At 48.1% G+C, this 15,676-nt stretch overlaps 1 protein-coding gene across 6 annotated transcripts in view; it reads right to left on the reverse strand.

The window, feature by feature from the left end:
* TSPOAP1 (TSPO associated protein 1) overlaps nucleotides 1-15,676 on the reverse strand; it is a 67,987-nt gene that overhangs the window by 16,149 nt on the left and 36,162 nt on the right. For 4 of the 6 annotated variants that reach the window (XM_058817726.1, XM_058817725.1, XM_058817724.1 and 1 more), the window contains exons 14-21: nucleotides 14,301-14,410; nucleotides 12,401-12,510; nucleotides 10,175-10,990; nucleotides 9,534-9,685; nucleotides 7,513-8,073; nucleotides 5,104-5,391; nucleotides 4,654-4,833; nucleotides 550-1,677 (exon numbers count right to left, since the gene is read on the reverse strand). In XM_058817726.1, coding sequence (XP_058673709.1) covers nucleotides 550-1,677; nucleotides 4,654-4,833; nucleotides 5,104-5,391; nucleotides 7,513-8,073; nucleotides 9,534-9,685; nucleotides 10,175-10,990; nucleotides 12,401-12,510; nucleotides 14,301-14,410 — 3,345 coding nt within the window. The remainder of the gene's footprint in view (nucleotides 1-549; nucleotides 1,678-4,653; nucleotides 4,834-5,103; nucleotides 5,392-7,512; nucleotides 8,074-9,533; nucleotides 9,686-10,174; nucleotides 10,991-12,400; nucleotides 12,511-14,300; nucleotides 14,411-15,676) is intronic. The other 2 variants (XM_058817729.1, XM_058817728.1) reach the window with 2 other exon arrangements.

The raw sequence follows: 15,676 nt of genomic DNA on the forward strand, positions 1-15,676 counted from the left end.
GAACAGTGCTCAGCCCAAAGGCACTCCACAAAGAGCAGTGCATCCAAATGCAACATTCCTCTTCAGGGACACTCTAGAGCTGGAAAAACCAAGGGAGTTGGAAAACAGAACTGAGGACAGGCAGGCACTCTGCCAGGCACCAGTGATGATCCCCTTGGTGAAGATGCAGGAAAGGGCATTTCAAGGGGAGGCAATGACATTACAGTCAGCATCTACACAAAGCTTTCACCAATCAGCTTATTGCACCAGGGATTTTTGCTTGGGTCCCACAGCCTCCTGCCGTGGGGAGGATGACCCAGCATGAAAAGGAATACTGCATCGGTGCCACTTGGTCAGGGAGCAGGAAAAGCAGAAGCAGCTACTACAAGAAAAGCCATGGAGCAGCACAGAACTACAGAATCTCTCAGATATTCTTCCAGGCAATCCTAGAGGAGGGTTCTTTCTCTGGACAACACTGAACAAAGCAAGATACAGGCAGGCCAGGGAAGCAGAGGGAAGCCAGCACCACTGCAAACTGCTTCAAAGCCAGAATAGGAAAAGTCACCCAACCCTTTTGTGCAAGGAGGTGCTACGTATCCCCTTCGAAGAATGTTCGAGCCTCCTTCTCCAGCCAGGTGACTTACAGTCCAGCTCCCAGCCCTGCTCCTCAGAACTGCTCTCACACCTTGGAGCTTCCTTCTCCCGGCAGAAGAATCGTAGGTGCCGGCTCGGAGACCCGGCCCACTCCATACCCTGCTCTTCCATCATCTCCAGCCTGGTCAGGTCCCTTCTGCCACCCAGGTGGGCAACCTCAGACTGACTGGAGCAATCACTCCAGTCCCCCTGGCAGCTCTGGGACCTCTCTGGCCACAGCCTGCTCTCCAGGGAGGATGCACACGTTGAATCCTGCTCATCTTCGGAGTCATACTCGATGTCTATTTCCAGGCTCCTGGGGCTGGGGCAGTGCGTTGCTATCACAGCTGGTTCTGCCCCCCCTGATCCCACTGCTCTTGGGGCTTTTTTCCGTAAGGTGCCTTGTCTGGCCCGGCTGTACAAATCCAATCCCTCCTTTCCACCAGCACTGCTGACAACATTCAGCTCCTCCCTGAGACTGGGAGCTCTGTATAACCCGCTCCCCATCTGGCTGCAGCTGCCCAGCAGACGACTGCAGTGCTCTGTTAGATCACTCTGTCTCTTCCTACTTATCTCAGGCCGACTCCGGATCTTCTCCCGATAATTATTTCCCTTCTTCTTGTTCCAAGAGGGACTTGTCCCACTCCCAGACTTTGGATCATTCTCCTGATAGCCCCAGTTCCAGTGTGCCTTCTTCTGACTGCAAGACAGTGGGCCAAAGGCAGGATTTGCATGGTCAGCCTCTGCTCTGCTCTCCTTAGCACTGTGCACCCCCTGAGGAGTCTGAGCAGAGACCTTCATGGAGGTGTTACTCCCATCTTCCTTTAGAAATGGCTCCTTGCTGTTGGGTGGTTTCTCTGTTCTTCCTGAATGGTAGGTTTGTGTTTCCAAGGAGTCTTGAGGGTCTGTCTTTTCTTCTGTAACACCCTTCTCATCCTCATCTTCATCCTCATCCTCAGTCACTTCAGGGATGCTGAACAACTTCTTCCTGTGGTTCTTCTGAAGCGGGAGCTCCAGGATCCTCTCGAGAATCTCCTCATCGCTGTCAGTATCACAAAGATCCATCTGTACCCAGACCCCGAGAAAAGCCACAGCCAGGACAAGCAAAGGAAAAAAGAGAGGAAATAAACATTAAAACAAGAGGCAAAGTGACCCTGATTCCCTCCCAGCAGAGCAGGATGGAGCTGTGGCTGCAGCAAAGCAAGGGGAGGGAGCAGAGGGAGTGATGGATCTTCTGGCAAAAGCAATCAGATGAACCAGCAATGCGGCAGGAAGCGAGGAAGGCAAATGCATGGAAGAGCTCCCTCCCAGCCTCTCCTGTACACACACAGCTCTACCTGCAGCACCTCTCATCCCACCACAGCAATGACTCCTCTCAGCTTGGCACCTCTGGGAGGGATGGGGGCAGGAGAGGCACCATCCCTCCACAGCAAAGCTGAGTGGGTTCTTCTGTCCACAGGGCTCGCCCACAGAGCCATGGGTCCCCCTTAGCTGTCCTCTCCCTGGAGCACAGGGAATGGCCCTGTGCTGTAGGACACCCCTTGGAGATGTTGCTGCCTGGGCCCTTCTCATCTCCTAGCAAAATGCAGCCCTACTGCAGGTTCCTGACTGCAAATCCAGGAGCAGAGTTCCCACAAACACAAAGGAAAACCCTTTACCTCAAAGGGCCACACAGATATGAGTTTCACTTGCAGATGAGTCAGAGCCTACCAGGTTACAGAAAAATTTGGGGACAACACTGCTGAATTTTAAAATTTGTTGTGGATCAACTGTAGAATTTACAGGTTTATTTCTTATCACATTAACAGTAACATAAAAGGTAAAATCCCCAGGTGCATTATGTCATTTTGGTATGAAGATACCTCTGGAGGTCTCTTGTTCACCCTCCCTGACAAGTTATATTATTAATGTGTTCCAAAGGCATTTACAAATAGATTACAAAGCATGTGTAGCTACTTTAAACTACAGCCATATGCAGGTCTGTTCAGAGATAATTAAAAACTGAACCAGAGTGAGCAAAAAACAAAGGTAGTTGCAAGCTGTCTACTGATAGTTCCAATCTCTATAGCTTTTTCCAAGCAAAACTTGGTCTTGAATTATATTTAAAATTGGTTGAAGGGGCCTTGAGATCTCCAGTTCAGTCTTCTAATTACAGCAGGACTGTTGCCAACAATAAATCCATGTCTTTGCTTAGATGAGGTTTGAAAACACCAAAGAATGGAGATCCTGAACCTTCTGGGGACTGATCCCAAGGCTGCGCTGTCCTCTAGGGTAAGAGGCTTGAACACATCTCCAACATGAACATCCCAAACAGCAGCTCATGATTTCTGCCTCTTTTAATGCATCATCTCCCAGAAACAAGACTACTTTGGCTCTCATCCTTTTAACCATTATGCAAATAGGCGGGTACAAAATCTCCCACTCAACTCCTCTAGACCAAAAACCCCTCAAATTTTCTCAAACTCTCCTTACAGAACATTGCTCAAGGCTCCTGCCTTGTTAGCACCAATTAGGAATATGGAGAATTCATAAATACACCAAAAAAAAGTTCAGTAAGACTTCTTTTAGCTATTTGCACGGTTGAGGCTTCTGCTTTTGAGTTTTAATATAATAAATGGTTTCAGTGATTAAACAACTTGTTTGAGGATAAACATTTTTAAAGCACCACCCCTCTGTGTTTTCATCCTCTGGATCCTGGAAGAGTTGGCTGAGCAGTCTTGAGGTAACAGAAAATGTAGTTAAAATGCAGAATCCTAGAAAACAGCGCTATTCCAGTCCAATCCCCTTCAATCCATAAGGCAGTAATGGGAGGTCTGTGCCCCAAAGCTTCCTGCCCCTCACATCCTCTCCCAATTCGGCATCTTGTCACCCTCACTCTGTTATTGCCAGCACAGAAAACAATCACTTTATCCAGTCAATAAAACACCCAAGGGAAAAAAAAAAAAAGACAAAGAATAGCATTCTTGATTGCTCTTATTTCCTTCTTTCTCTTTCCAGGAAACTTGTTTTCCTTCCTTTTTTTTTCCAGTCCAATCCCAACAACTGGAAGCCCTTCCAAAACCCTGAGAGGCAGCCCCAGCCCCTCCAGCCACCAGGCTCTCCTGGGGCTCCTGATGTGCTTCACTGCAGGTTCAATCCCTCACCTGGGAAGCAGAAGACCCTTGAGAAGGAGAAAAGGAAATTTAATCCAGAGTCACTACATGCCTGCTACCATTTACTGCTCACCAGCCCCAGCCCTACAGACCAGCAGCCACACAGGGCACCATCAACTACAGATGCTCTCTGGTCACACGAAAAATCAAAGAGAAAGTGCTTTCTTGCCATCTGGGCATATCACATTTCCTGCAAAACTTTTTAATTTTCCAGTCTCTCACCCTCAGTGCTTTCCCTCATGGATATTCATGCCAACTGCTGTAATCTGTATGGTTACACACCAGCTCCAGGCCATGCAGTTGGAATCACATTCCCACAGGTGCATTCAGACCAGATTCAATTCTTTGAGCATGAATTAAGCTGGACACTTACAGCTAAGCTTAGGCAGGATTTCATCCCTTGCAGCATTTGAACTACAAAGCCACAACTCTCCTCCTACATGCCATCCCTGGCAAAAGAAAGCATCAAGACCTAAGCCAAGTAATCATAGAATCAAGGAATATCCTGAGCTGGAAGGGATGCACAAGGACTGAGGCCAACTCCTGGCCCTGCATATGACACCCCAAAAACCACACCCTGTGCCTGAGAGCATTGACTGCTCCCTGTTTACTGTCTGTGTTAAGAACCCAAATCACCCCCCACTGATTTTAAACACCACATCACACTGTGTGTTTTTCCAACTAATTAAACCCTGGCTCCATTTATTACAAACAAACAGCCTTCCCTCTCCCAAAGAACCTGTGTTTTTACTACCTTGAGCCAACACTGGGAGTAAAAGCAGAGCAGCAAGACCTTGGGAAAGGCTCAGCCCAGCCCCTCCTCCTGTGAGCTGATGGCATGGGATGGCTGCACCGGTGCTCCCCACAAGCAGCACTCAGAACATGTTACCTTTTCCCCATTCTCCTGGGAACATGGCTCTCTCTGGTCCCATTTCTTCTCTTCCAGAGCTTCTGAAGACAGTTCATCTTCCTCCTCCTCTTCCAAAATATCTGAAAGGTCAGAACTCCGGTTGTGCTCACTGAAAAGGGTCAACGGTCGGCGGCCCATTTCTGACAGTTTTTCTTCTTGCTGTTGAAAAGCAAAACACATTTTCTCAGTTCTCCCAGACTCTATTTCAGCAACAAAGGAGCATTTTTCCTTTCTCTGAGCACACACACAGCTCAGGTGTGGTAGGAAAGAAAGGAGGCAGCACCCAAGGGAGTGACTGGCACATTTGGACACACACAACCATCAGCCTCATTTCAAAGCCTGCAGAACAGTACTGTCTAAGGCTGGAAAACTCAGGAGGCCAAGTACAGTTCACATCCCTCCATGGACACAAGCCAAGGTTAAACAAACCTCTCTATTCACTCTGGACATTTCTTTCTTCACCTCCTTGCCAGGAGACAACCTCAGAAAGTCCTGGCAGCTGCTCCCATCTTGGAAGGTGCCCTGCATTTCCCCAGCCTGGCTGGTGGAAGACAGAGGCTCTGGGCTCAGATGCTTCTCTGCCTCTCTCTCCATGTCAGCATTGGGACCTTTGGGTGCCTCCTGCACAGAGCACACGTGGCAGGTTTCTGTTTGGAGCTTCACCCCACTGTCCGTCGGGCTTCCCTGCTCCGCTGCTTTGGTTCTTGGTTGCTCCATCTGGGAAACAAACCAACAGTGAAAGGGGAGGTGTCTCAGACTACTTATGCACCAAAATGGAGTCTTATCACCCCAAACTCTTTGATCCTTTGACATGTTCTTTGCTCTAGGCATATGAGTATTTTGGCAGGCAACTTGCAGCTTGGGAATCTTGGCCAGGCCTGGAACAAAGCCCGCCCTGTCCTCAGGTGCCAGGTGACACATGGTGCCCCAAGTGCTGCAGCTCAGCAAGGCCCACAAGGGCATGGAGAGTAACAAGTTCCAGGGCTGCAAGAAGAGCCCAAGCTATACAACAAGGTTATTCCCACTGTCATCTGCCAGAGGAATGGCCTAGACATCAGCACATTGGGTTGAGCTGCAGATGAAGACACTACTCCAGGATTTCCTGGGGCGTGAAGAAAAGGAGAATTAATGAAGAACAATAAGCACAGAGAGTGCAATAAGTTTCTGATTAGATCACCTAATGAGAATTAAAGAAAATCTTCATCTGTATTCCAACCAGTCCAAGAAAACCTCTGGGAGATGGAGGAATGGAACTCCAGAAACAAGAAGGGTAAGGCAGGCGGGCCTTATCAACCACCTCTTTCTCTTACTCTAACCAAGGGAACCTCCCTGCATTTTGCAATGGAACAGAATCTTGTCCTTATGTACCAGGCACTTTGAAAACACTGAAGGATCAGACCCCAGGGACATTGAGACATTGCAAGCTTCTCAATGTCCCCTGGACAAAAGCCAGGCAGGTCCTGATCTCATGTCTAATTTCACAGCTCAGATTTCCTGCCCTGATTTCCTTTGCTGACAGCCAAGTGAAGAGACACACCTCAAGTGAGAAGGATGATTTGCATCCTGGGAGCACTCATTTCACTCCTCTCCACAAAAGAGGCAAAGCAATCACCACAAGTGCAGCCATCTACACCAGACACCTGAATGTCCAGAGGCAACATTGCTGGGAACACGTGAAGTGCAGTAAGAGTCTCACAAAAAAACAAGGAAATCTGGGCTGGTACTGAATCCACTGGCTGAGATATCACTCGCACAGAAATCTCCTGGCACACCACAAACATCTGAATCTGGGACAAATCCACCATGACACTCCTCATCCCTGGAAGTGTTCAAGGCCAGGTTGGATGAGGCTTGGAGCAGCCTGGCCTAGTGGAAGGTGTCCCTGTCAGGCACCAAATGATCTATAATGTGCCTTGAAACCCCAACCATTCCATGATTCTATGAAATGTGGGTAAATGAATCCAGCAGTTGACCCAAGGTACTGTGAGCTGCAAATGATCAGGCACTGACCTCTGAAATTTTGGACTCAACATCTCAGTTCTTCCGGGTATTGAGCTGGCCTTTGGGCTTGGGCCCACCATGCTGCTCTTGCTTTAGCAATTTTCAGAAGTCTCAGCCTAACTCTGACCCTTCACAAGGTCACACTGCCATGATTAATAAAGTTGTGCTAAATTTAACAGTTTGAAGCACTCCTATGAGTTCTGATGTTGAAAGTCAGAATGGGAAATAGATCCTTTTCCCTGATGTAATACATCCCACAACAGGAGGGCCCACTTCCCCATCGTCACAGAACAATCATTCACCATCATTATACAGCTCTCAGACATCCTCACCACTGTCCTAAAAGAACTCTGAAAGCACTTACCCACCCCACTGGGAGTACCACTGGGAATTCCACTCACCCACTGGGAACCCTAAATAGCCAGTGTCAGAACAGTTTGCCAGTTCTGCAGCCATGGCTGCCTTGCTCTGCCATCCACTAAGGTGCTCTACCACTGTCTCGTACAAACCCACCAGACTGGAGAAGGTCCCTTCAAGTCAGAGAGCACAGCAATGCCAGACTAACATGGGAACATCCTTTTAACCTTTTAACTCTGCAAATTCTTCCTTTTCTCACTCTGTTCCTCATATGCTAGCAAACATAATCAAGAGGTGAGCTGCATCTTCCAGGTATACAACAGCAGCCAAAACTCTGACAGTTTGCCACCACTGGATGATGGTGCAGAGGTGACGCTGTGTCACAGAAATGTGCTCAGTGGCATTTTGTCCTACTCCCCAAAAAGGATCCACTGCCCTTTCCTGCACACCTGGCACTGGGCAGGAGATGTAAGCACTTACCTGCACCTCCATCCCTCCACCCAGCTGTTGCATTCCCTGTTTCTGGGAAGGCCCAGGCTCCGTGCCAGGCCCTGGGAGCACTGTGCCAGCCTGTTGGGGAGGCACACTCAGGCATTTCTTGTCTCCTTCAATGTCCAAGCCCTGCGGGGAAGTGCCTGGAGCCTGCACTGAGGAAGCACCAGGGGAGGGGAGGTGTGGTGGGGAAGAGGCTTCTTCTGTCAGAGGCTGCACTGAGCCAACAGGGCTGGAGGAGGGATCAGTCAATTTGGCATCTGAGCTCTCAGCAGGAATTTTCTGTTGGAGCGTGTGCTGTGGGCTGCGGGGAGGCAGCAAGGCCCTGGGGGCCCAGCGGGGCAGTCTGGGGGGGACAGTGGTGCACACAGAGGAAGGGCAGTGGGAGGATTGCAGCAGGACCGAAGAAATCTGGGCTGGAACCGAATCCACGGACTCCCCGTACTGAGACATCGTCCTCACAGAAACCTCACGGCACACCTGGAATATCTGAAGCTGGGACAAGTCCACCAGGACACTCCCGGCAGTTGGAGAAGTAACTTCTATCACCTGTAAGCAAAAGAACAGGAAGGAATTATTTATTGTGCACAGCTCAGCCCTTCAATTCCCAACCCAAAGTTGACAGAATCCACAGTTCTGGAGAGCAGCTGTGCACAATTCCCACCCTTCTGCACACTATCTGGGAAGAATGAATGTTAAAGAAAAATTTGAGAAACTGAACGGTCTACAAAATATGAATATATCCTCTCCTACTCCAGATTTTAACCCTCCTTGTTTCCTAAACCTTAAGGAGCTTTTCCCTTTTTTAGGTCGCTTTTTCAACTACCTTCCCAGACTCTTCCTTTTTTTCATCTGTGAAGAGAAAAAAGCATTTCCACGACAAAAGAGCAATTATCCAACACAGCATCATTCTGTTTTGCACTGTGCTCCTCAAACAACATCATGTGTGCATAAGACCGCAGGACATTTTCAATACAGAATGTCCTTGGATGTTCTGTATCAGTAACAGTACTGAACAAACAGAACCCTGGGGTGTTTGTATGTTAAAATGACAGAATGGTTTGGTTTGGAAGGAACCTTAAAAACCATCTCATTCTAGCCCCCGCCATGGGCAGGGATATCTTCCACTTGGAGCACCCCAGGTTGCTCCAAGCCCCCTCCAACCTGGCCTTGGACACCACCAGGGCTGGGGCAGTCAAAGCTTCTCTGGACAATTTGTGCCTGGGCATCATTACTCTCACAGGGAACAATTTCTTCCCAGTATCCCACCTAACCCTGACTTCTGGCTTGGGAAGCCATTTCCTGTGTCCTGTCCCTCCATCCCTTGCCCTCAGTCCCTCTCCAGCTCTCCTGAAGCCCCTTTAGGCCCTGGAACAAGCTCTGAGATCCCCCTGGAGCCTTCTCTTCTCCAGGTGAACACCCTCAGCTCTCCCAGCCTGGCTCCAAGGCAGAGGGGCTCCAACCCTTGAAGCATCTCCCTGGCCTTGTCTGACTCGCTCCAGCATCTCTGCATCCCTTTGATGTTGGGGGCCCCAGAGCTGGAGGCAGCTCTGCAGGTGGGGTCTCACCTAAGCATGGCAGAGTGGCAGATTCCCCCCCCCACACTCTTCTGCCCATGCTGTGAGGATGTCAACTTTATGCTGGAGCACTACACCTCAGTCGTCACATTTGCAAGAAAGCCCCAGTGGTGGCTGTGTACTTGTCCTTGTGCTCTGCCCACACCCTGGGGACTGTTTGCCAAAGGATCAGGCCAGTGTCTGGGCTGAGCAAAGGAGGCTGTTTTGCTGCTGGAGGGTCCTGCTCCAGGAGCACCTCCAAAACCCGGACAGATGTCTTTTGCAGTGTGCATCACACAGCCCAAGCAATGTCCCTTCTCTGACGTCACTCCTTTCTGGGCCAAGGACTGCCACTGCCTCTTCAAGACCCTTCCTGGATCAAGCTTTCCATGTCTTAAGGTCCGATACCTCATGCTCCCCCTGCAACAGCCCAGCCCCCTGCACAGCCAGTACCTTCTGTCCATCCGCGTACACGGCATAGCCAGTGACCCGCACCCCATTGGAAGATCCTTCAGCGTCAATGGTGACAGGTAACCAGCTGATAACCAGGATACCTGGAGAGGGACCAGCTTCCACCTGGACATCCAAAGGAGCATCAGGTGTGCCTGTGAGAGACCAAACACAATTTCCTCTTGCTTATCTGGCTACAGCATAAAGCTCAACCCTGGTTAGAACCAAAGAGCAAACTCCCAACCACACTTGCCCCTGCAGAACTGAACTACAACAGCCAGGCCAGTATTGGGAAATGTCAGACAGAACCAGAGAAAATAAGGTGCTCTTGTTCTGTGAAAGCTTTAATGCACAGAAAACAGAACTTTGCAAAAGTAGCTGAGGCCAAGATGCAGCAATCATTGGAGCAAAGTCATGGTAAACCATCTCTTTCCTGCCCAACCAGCACAGAGGATGTCTTCCCAGAGCAAATGAAAGCAAAAGGGCTAATCAAATTTTAAAATAAAGTAAGAAAAACAGTAAGACAAAACAGTGCAGCACCTCAGGCTTTGGGGATCTAATCAACCCTGCTTCCCTCTGTCCTATGGCTTCCCAGCAAAGGGCCAGCTAAGCACAGCCTCTCCATGTGCAGAGGCCTGCAGTACCTGCTAGAGGGGTAGTGAAGTGTATCACGGCTGAGTCCTGCTCCTGCCCCTTGGGCACCTCTTCCCAAGGACTTTTCATGGGCCGGGCCTCCAGCTTGGCCACGTACTGGGTGCTGGGCTGCAGGTTGCGGAAGGTGTACCAGTACACGCCCGGCTTGGTCACATCACACTCCTGCCCATTGAGATACACCCCGTGGCTGTAGTTGCTGTTGCAGGGAAGCCACGTGACCTCTGCTGACGTGGCTGTGACGCTTCTGACTTTCAGCATCATCGGTGCCACGCCAAAATCCTGCCCCACAAAGAAAGTGCAGCGCAGTTTATCCGAGCTGCCGTGCTCCGTCACTGTCTGCACGGACACGCGGTAAGCCCTGCTGTGTAAGTCCAGCTTCTCTATCACCGCTTTGGTCTGAAGGCCACTCTTCACGTTCTGACGTAGCTCTTCATCCACATAGATGTTGTAGCTTTGTATGTCTGGGCAGCCAGCTGGCAAAAGAGGTGGTTCCCAGCCTACAACTATGCTTCTGGCAAGCTGCTTGATAAGAGTCAGTTTTCTTGGGTAAGGCACTGCTGTGTGACTAACGGGCTCCTCCTGGTCTCCTTCTGCTCTGCTGGCCAACGGACTGGCGCTACTCTCTTCAATGGAAAACTCACTCTTATCTCCACTGCTGGTGCTTGTACTGACCAAACTTTTCTCCTGGTATGAGCTATGGGTGAGATCATTCAGCTCCGGAGGCAGAAACATCATGAGGTCATCATCTGAAACTCGCTCAACAAAATTGGAGGGGACCAGCCCTCGCCGGCCATCCATCAGCTCCCCTAAACAAAAAACAGGACACCTGTTACCACTGCTCCTGCCATTGACCTTCCAACTCAGCTGCCAGGACTATGGCACAACATCTTTGCCAGGGTACAACAGCTCAGCAGTCAAGAGTGGAAAAGATCTCGGGGAGGTTATTCCTGGCAATGCTTCCTGACTTCCTAGGGCTTCCCTTGTTAGGTCCCAAAGGACACAGTGAGGAAATTCACTGCTTCACACATCTCAAAACCAACTAAGTAAAAAGTTGGGTTGTGTAACTAGCTAAAGGCTTTCTCCCTCGTCATTATCCCATTCCTCCTCATCACAGCTCTTTCACTAACTTTTTTAGCCTTCCCAAACTACCCAGTTGGATGATTTTACGTCTTCTCCCAGCCATACAGATTTGGGGTTTGCAGTATTTCCTCCAGAAAGTCCATCTTCCCAGCTCTGTATTCAGCTCTGGCCTTCCTTTTAGCTCCCTTCTTTCTTAAATTAACTCCTCCACTAAAGATGTCCCAAAAAGACTTGTGGGGACAACAGATAAACAGCACTTGGTCTGTGCAAACCCATCAAACCACAGATGAGCAGCACACAGGGACTGCACTGCCTTCTCCCTTCCAAACTCTACCTACAGCAAATCAAGTGAAAGCAGGGAAAGCAGAAAAGGTTAGTAAAGAATAATCTTTTTAAACAATAAACAAACAAATAAATGATAAGCTTGGGAATAGAAAGAAAGAAAAATGAGGCAGAGCAGTCACAGAGCAAGCAGTGCAACACACATGCATTTGTCTCAGCTCTTGCAAAGCACCTCAGGAAATCAGGAATTTATCACCCCTTAAGCAAGTGGCTCCACAAAAAAACTTCAACACAAATTTACAGCCCACAAATCTTGGTTTCAATTCCATCCACCTTTTAGTCAACCAGGATCATGTTTGCAAAGGGACCAGAACAGCAACACTGTGTAACACTAGCAAAGGTCACAATTGTAGTCTGGGTTGATTAATGTATCCCCTCTTTGTCAAAAGAGCAGGAGGCAATGGAGCCCATTACCTGCTGCAGTCCCTGGCTCACTACAGGCACTGGAAAGAGGGAAACAGCCCATCTGCAAAAGAGGCTGACCATGTTCCTCTCCATGGTGAGGGAGGAACCATATGGGAGCTGAAACCATTGGGGATGAAACCTGGAACTTGCTGAAAGTAGTGGCAAAATTTCCACTGAAATCAATAGACAAAGATTTCATAGCTTAGACTTAATTTATTCATATAATAAATAAAGCAGTTTCCAACAAGATCTGCTCATCCAACAAACTAACTTTGGGTAGAAACCCTTTATCTTGTGGTCTCAAGATTTGCTAAATTTCTCTCTCATTTTCTGGAGAGAAACCAACACTCCATAGCAGTTCGGTCACATTTCATTTTACTAAAACACACCTTCAAAGAAGCCATCTTCATCCATGTCTCCATAGATGTAAATATATTCTCCAGCAGTCAGTGGAAGTTCTGCCTCTGGATTTTCATTAGGTCCATCAAAAGGATTGTAGCTGAAATATTTACAATTGGAAGACTTAATTTGCATAGGAACCATCCCAGCAACACCTTACAGCTGTGATGCTGATAAGCTTTCAATTCATTGGGAATGACTCCACTTTGGCAAGCAGCAAAATCCACAGACACAGGTTTACATGTAAACTGTAGTTTACATATGAAAATATTTAATAACAGATAATTTCTGAGGAGCAGAAGAGATGACTTGTTACATCCAAAGGAACAGGGATATAAGGATGCTGGAGGGGACTGGAGCATCTCTGAGGACAGGCTGAGGGAGCTGGGCCTATTCAGCCTGGAGAAAAGTCAACAGAAAGGGGATTTTGTCAATGCACAGGTATATTTGGGGTGGGTGTCAAGAGGAGGGGGCCAGATGCTTTCCACTGGTGTCCAGCAACAGGACAAGGGGTAGTGGGCACAAACAAACAGGAAATTTCACCAGAACCTGAGGAAAAACTTCTTTGAGGTTGAGCAAACACTGAAAAAGGCTACACAAAGAGGCTGTGGTGTCTCCTCCTGCTCTAACCCCACATTTTAAACAGCACTCCAAAAACTTCACCAGCAAGAAAATTAGACATAAATTGGTGATATGGCTTGGACTCTAGGCAGTTCTAACCTGCCTACCCAGGGATCCTCAGACTAATCAGAGGGTCTCATTTCACAGGAAAATGCCTCATGAAAAACCTTTATCTTTACAAACACCTACTGCCAATTCCTGTTCTTTACCCCTTAAAAGGGTTTTCATCATGCCAAAGCAATGTTTATCTCTCTGTGATCTGACTGAGACCTTATGGGCCCAAGACTTGCATGAAGACACAGACCACATCTGATGTGCTCCTCACAAGCACAGAATCATCCCTGTTCTCTTCCTCCCAATGGAAAAGCTGAAAGATAGGTAATACACTGAACTGTAGCAACATGGGCTTGACCATGATGGCTCAGTGAATGGCAACAAACAAAACATCTGGCTTTTTTTTTCTCTTTAAAAATTACAGCCAGAAGCATTTTGGCCAAAAATTTCAAAAATTCTAAGTTGAAATTTTCTTAATTGTTGAAACAAGATTTCTTAGAGAAGAATTCTTGCACTATTCTGAAAAAAACAGACAATTCAAGGAATATGTCAGTTGAACTAATTTTCAACAGAGACCAATATTTAAAGTTTCACACAGTGCTGTTCACTGAAAGCTACTGAGCTTAATGTGCTTTTGTTGAGCTAAGCCTGGATTGTGCAGGAAGTTACAGGTCTCAAATCATTCAATCATGGAATGGTTTGAGTTGGAAGGCACCCAAAAGCTCATCTCATTCCACTCCCTGCCATGGCAAGGACACCTCCCACTGTCCCAGGCTGCTCCCAGTCCTTTCCAACCTGGCCTTGGGCACTGCCAGGGATCCAGGGGCAGCCACAGCTGCTCTGGGCACCTGTGCCAGGGCCTGCCCACCCTCCAGGGAACAATTCCATTCCAATATCCCATCCATCCCTGCCCTTTGGCAGTGGGAAGGCATTCCCTTGTCCTGTCACTCCAGGTATTTGTCCCCAGTCCCTCTCCAGCTCCCCTGGAGCCCCTTTAGGCACTGGAAAGAGCTCTGAGGTCTCCCCAGAGCCTTCTCTTCTTCAGGCTAGACACTCTCAGCTCTTCCAGTGTGAAAATCCCATGGAGAAATAAGATAAAAGGTCTAACCTATGATTATCCACTCCTAACAGTGTGAATCCTAGAGAAGATTGTGAAGTAGGGAACTGTGGATAACTGTGTAACTTCACAGAGCACAGGCAATGAGCACTCAGTACCTGTATCGAGCTAAGAACACCTGGAGCTTTGCAGGGCCTTGGCTGCCCGGCTCTGGCATGAGGGAGATGCTGTCAACATCCAGTTCTTCCATTTCACTCGCAGTGTCCACCTAAAAATGTTAAAGGAGTAAAAGAATACTCAGAGTGTTTGTACATAGTGAACACATCCTCTAATCTCATGGCTCCTGGGCTAAGGACCATCTCTAAGAATGACTTTTTAGGTGAGGAAGTAGTAATAAGAGGCAACAGCCCCAAGTTGGAGCTTCAGAGCTTCCAGTCAGACATCAGCAAAAACTCCTTGCCCAGGTGGGTGATACAGCCTTGGGAACAGTTCCCAGAGCTGGGGGGGATCTCTGTTCTTGAAGAACCTGTAGCCTGAGCTCAGCAGAGCCATGGCCACACTGATCTAAAGCTGGTGACAATCCCACTGGAGCAGGAGATTTGACTACAGGCTCTGGAAACCTCCTCCACCCCAGACATCCATAATTCAGCATATTGGTTTCTTGCTACCTCTAAATGGTAGCTGTGCCTGTATGCAACAGAAATGTCAACCTGAACAAAGAAGCTCTGTTGGATGTTGGGGTCTTTAACTGCTTCTGTCCTCTCCAATACCTGTAAATTTTCTGTAGGATGTCTATGTACTTTAGACAGAGCTTTGATTGAAACTTTTGGTTTTAGCTGACTCTGCTAACAGCACATGCTGAATGAAAGTCAGGGCAGGAAGCCCCCATTCCTGTTACAACCTCTCCCTTTCTAGCCAGCAGCTCCTTCTGCACTTCCTAAGCTGAAGGCTGCACCTTCAGGGCATTTGGTGCCTACTGGCAAAGCACCTTTAGGAAATTTCTCTCAGTTGTTTTGATCCCGGTGAAATGTTGGGATTTCACATCCAGTGGCAAGGGGTTATGTAATGCAACCTTTCTTCTTGAGGCAGTGCACTCCCTGGGGTTTGTCTGAACTTGTGCCAATGAACCAATTCAAGCTGCCTTTTTAAAGCAGACCTCAAGGCAAACGTATTTTTGATCAAGACCCCTGCAGGCACCAGAACACTGTCGCTGACACCTTTTGTGAAAAATCTTTTCTTAGGATTTTTCTCCCTTCTGAGAAGCTGTGGTCTCAGAGACAAATGTAAACAATGGTTGTCTGCTGCTGTAGAATGTATCAAGTAAATCCGTGATGGGTCTCCTGTAGATGTTTAGATTTACTGACCAGTCACGGCAGAGCTGGCTCTCGCTCTCTGTCCGAGCCAGCTGCCTTTGTTGTCACTCTTTCTTTTCTACTCTTAGCTTAGCTAAGTTCTGAGGAAACCTTTTCCTTTCCTTTTCTTTTTAGTATAGTTATAATGCAATATATATATATATATAAAATAAAATAATAAA

This window comes from Ammospiza caudacuta, chromosome 20, assembly GCF_027887145.1.
Source record: "Ammospiza caudacuta isolate bAmmCau1 chromosome 20, bAmmCau1.pri, whole genome shotgun sequence".
NCBI lineage: Eukaryota > Metazoa > Chordata > Aves > Passeriformes > Passerellidae > Ammospiza > Ammospiza caudacuta.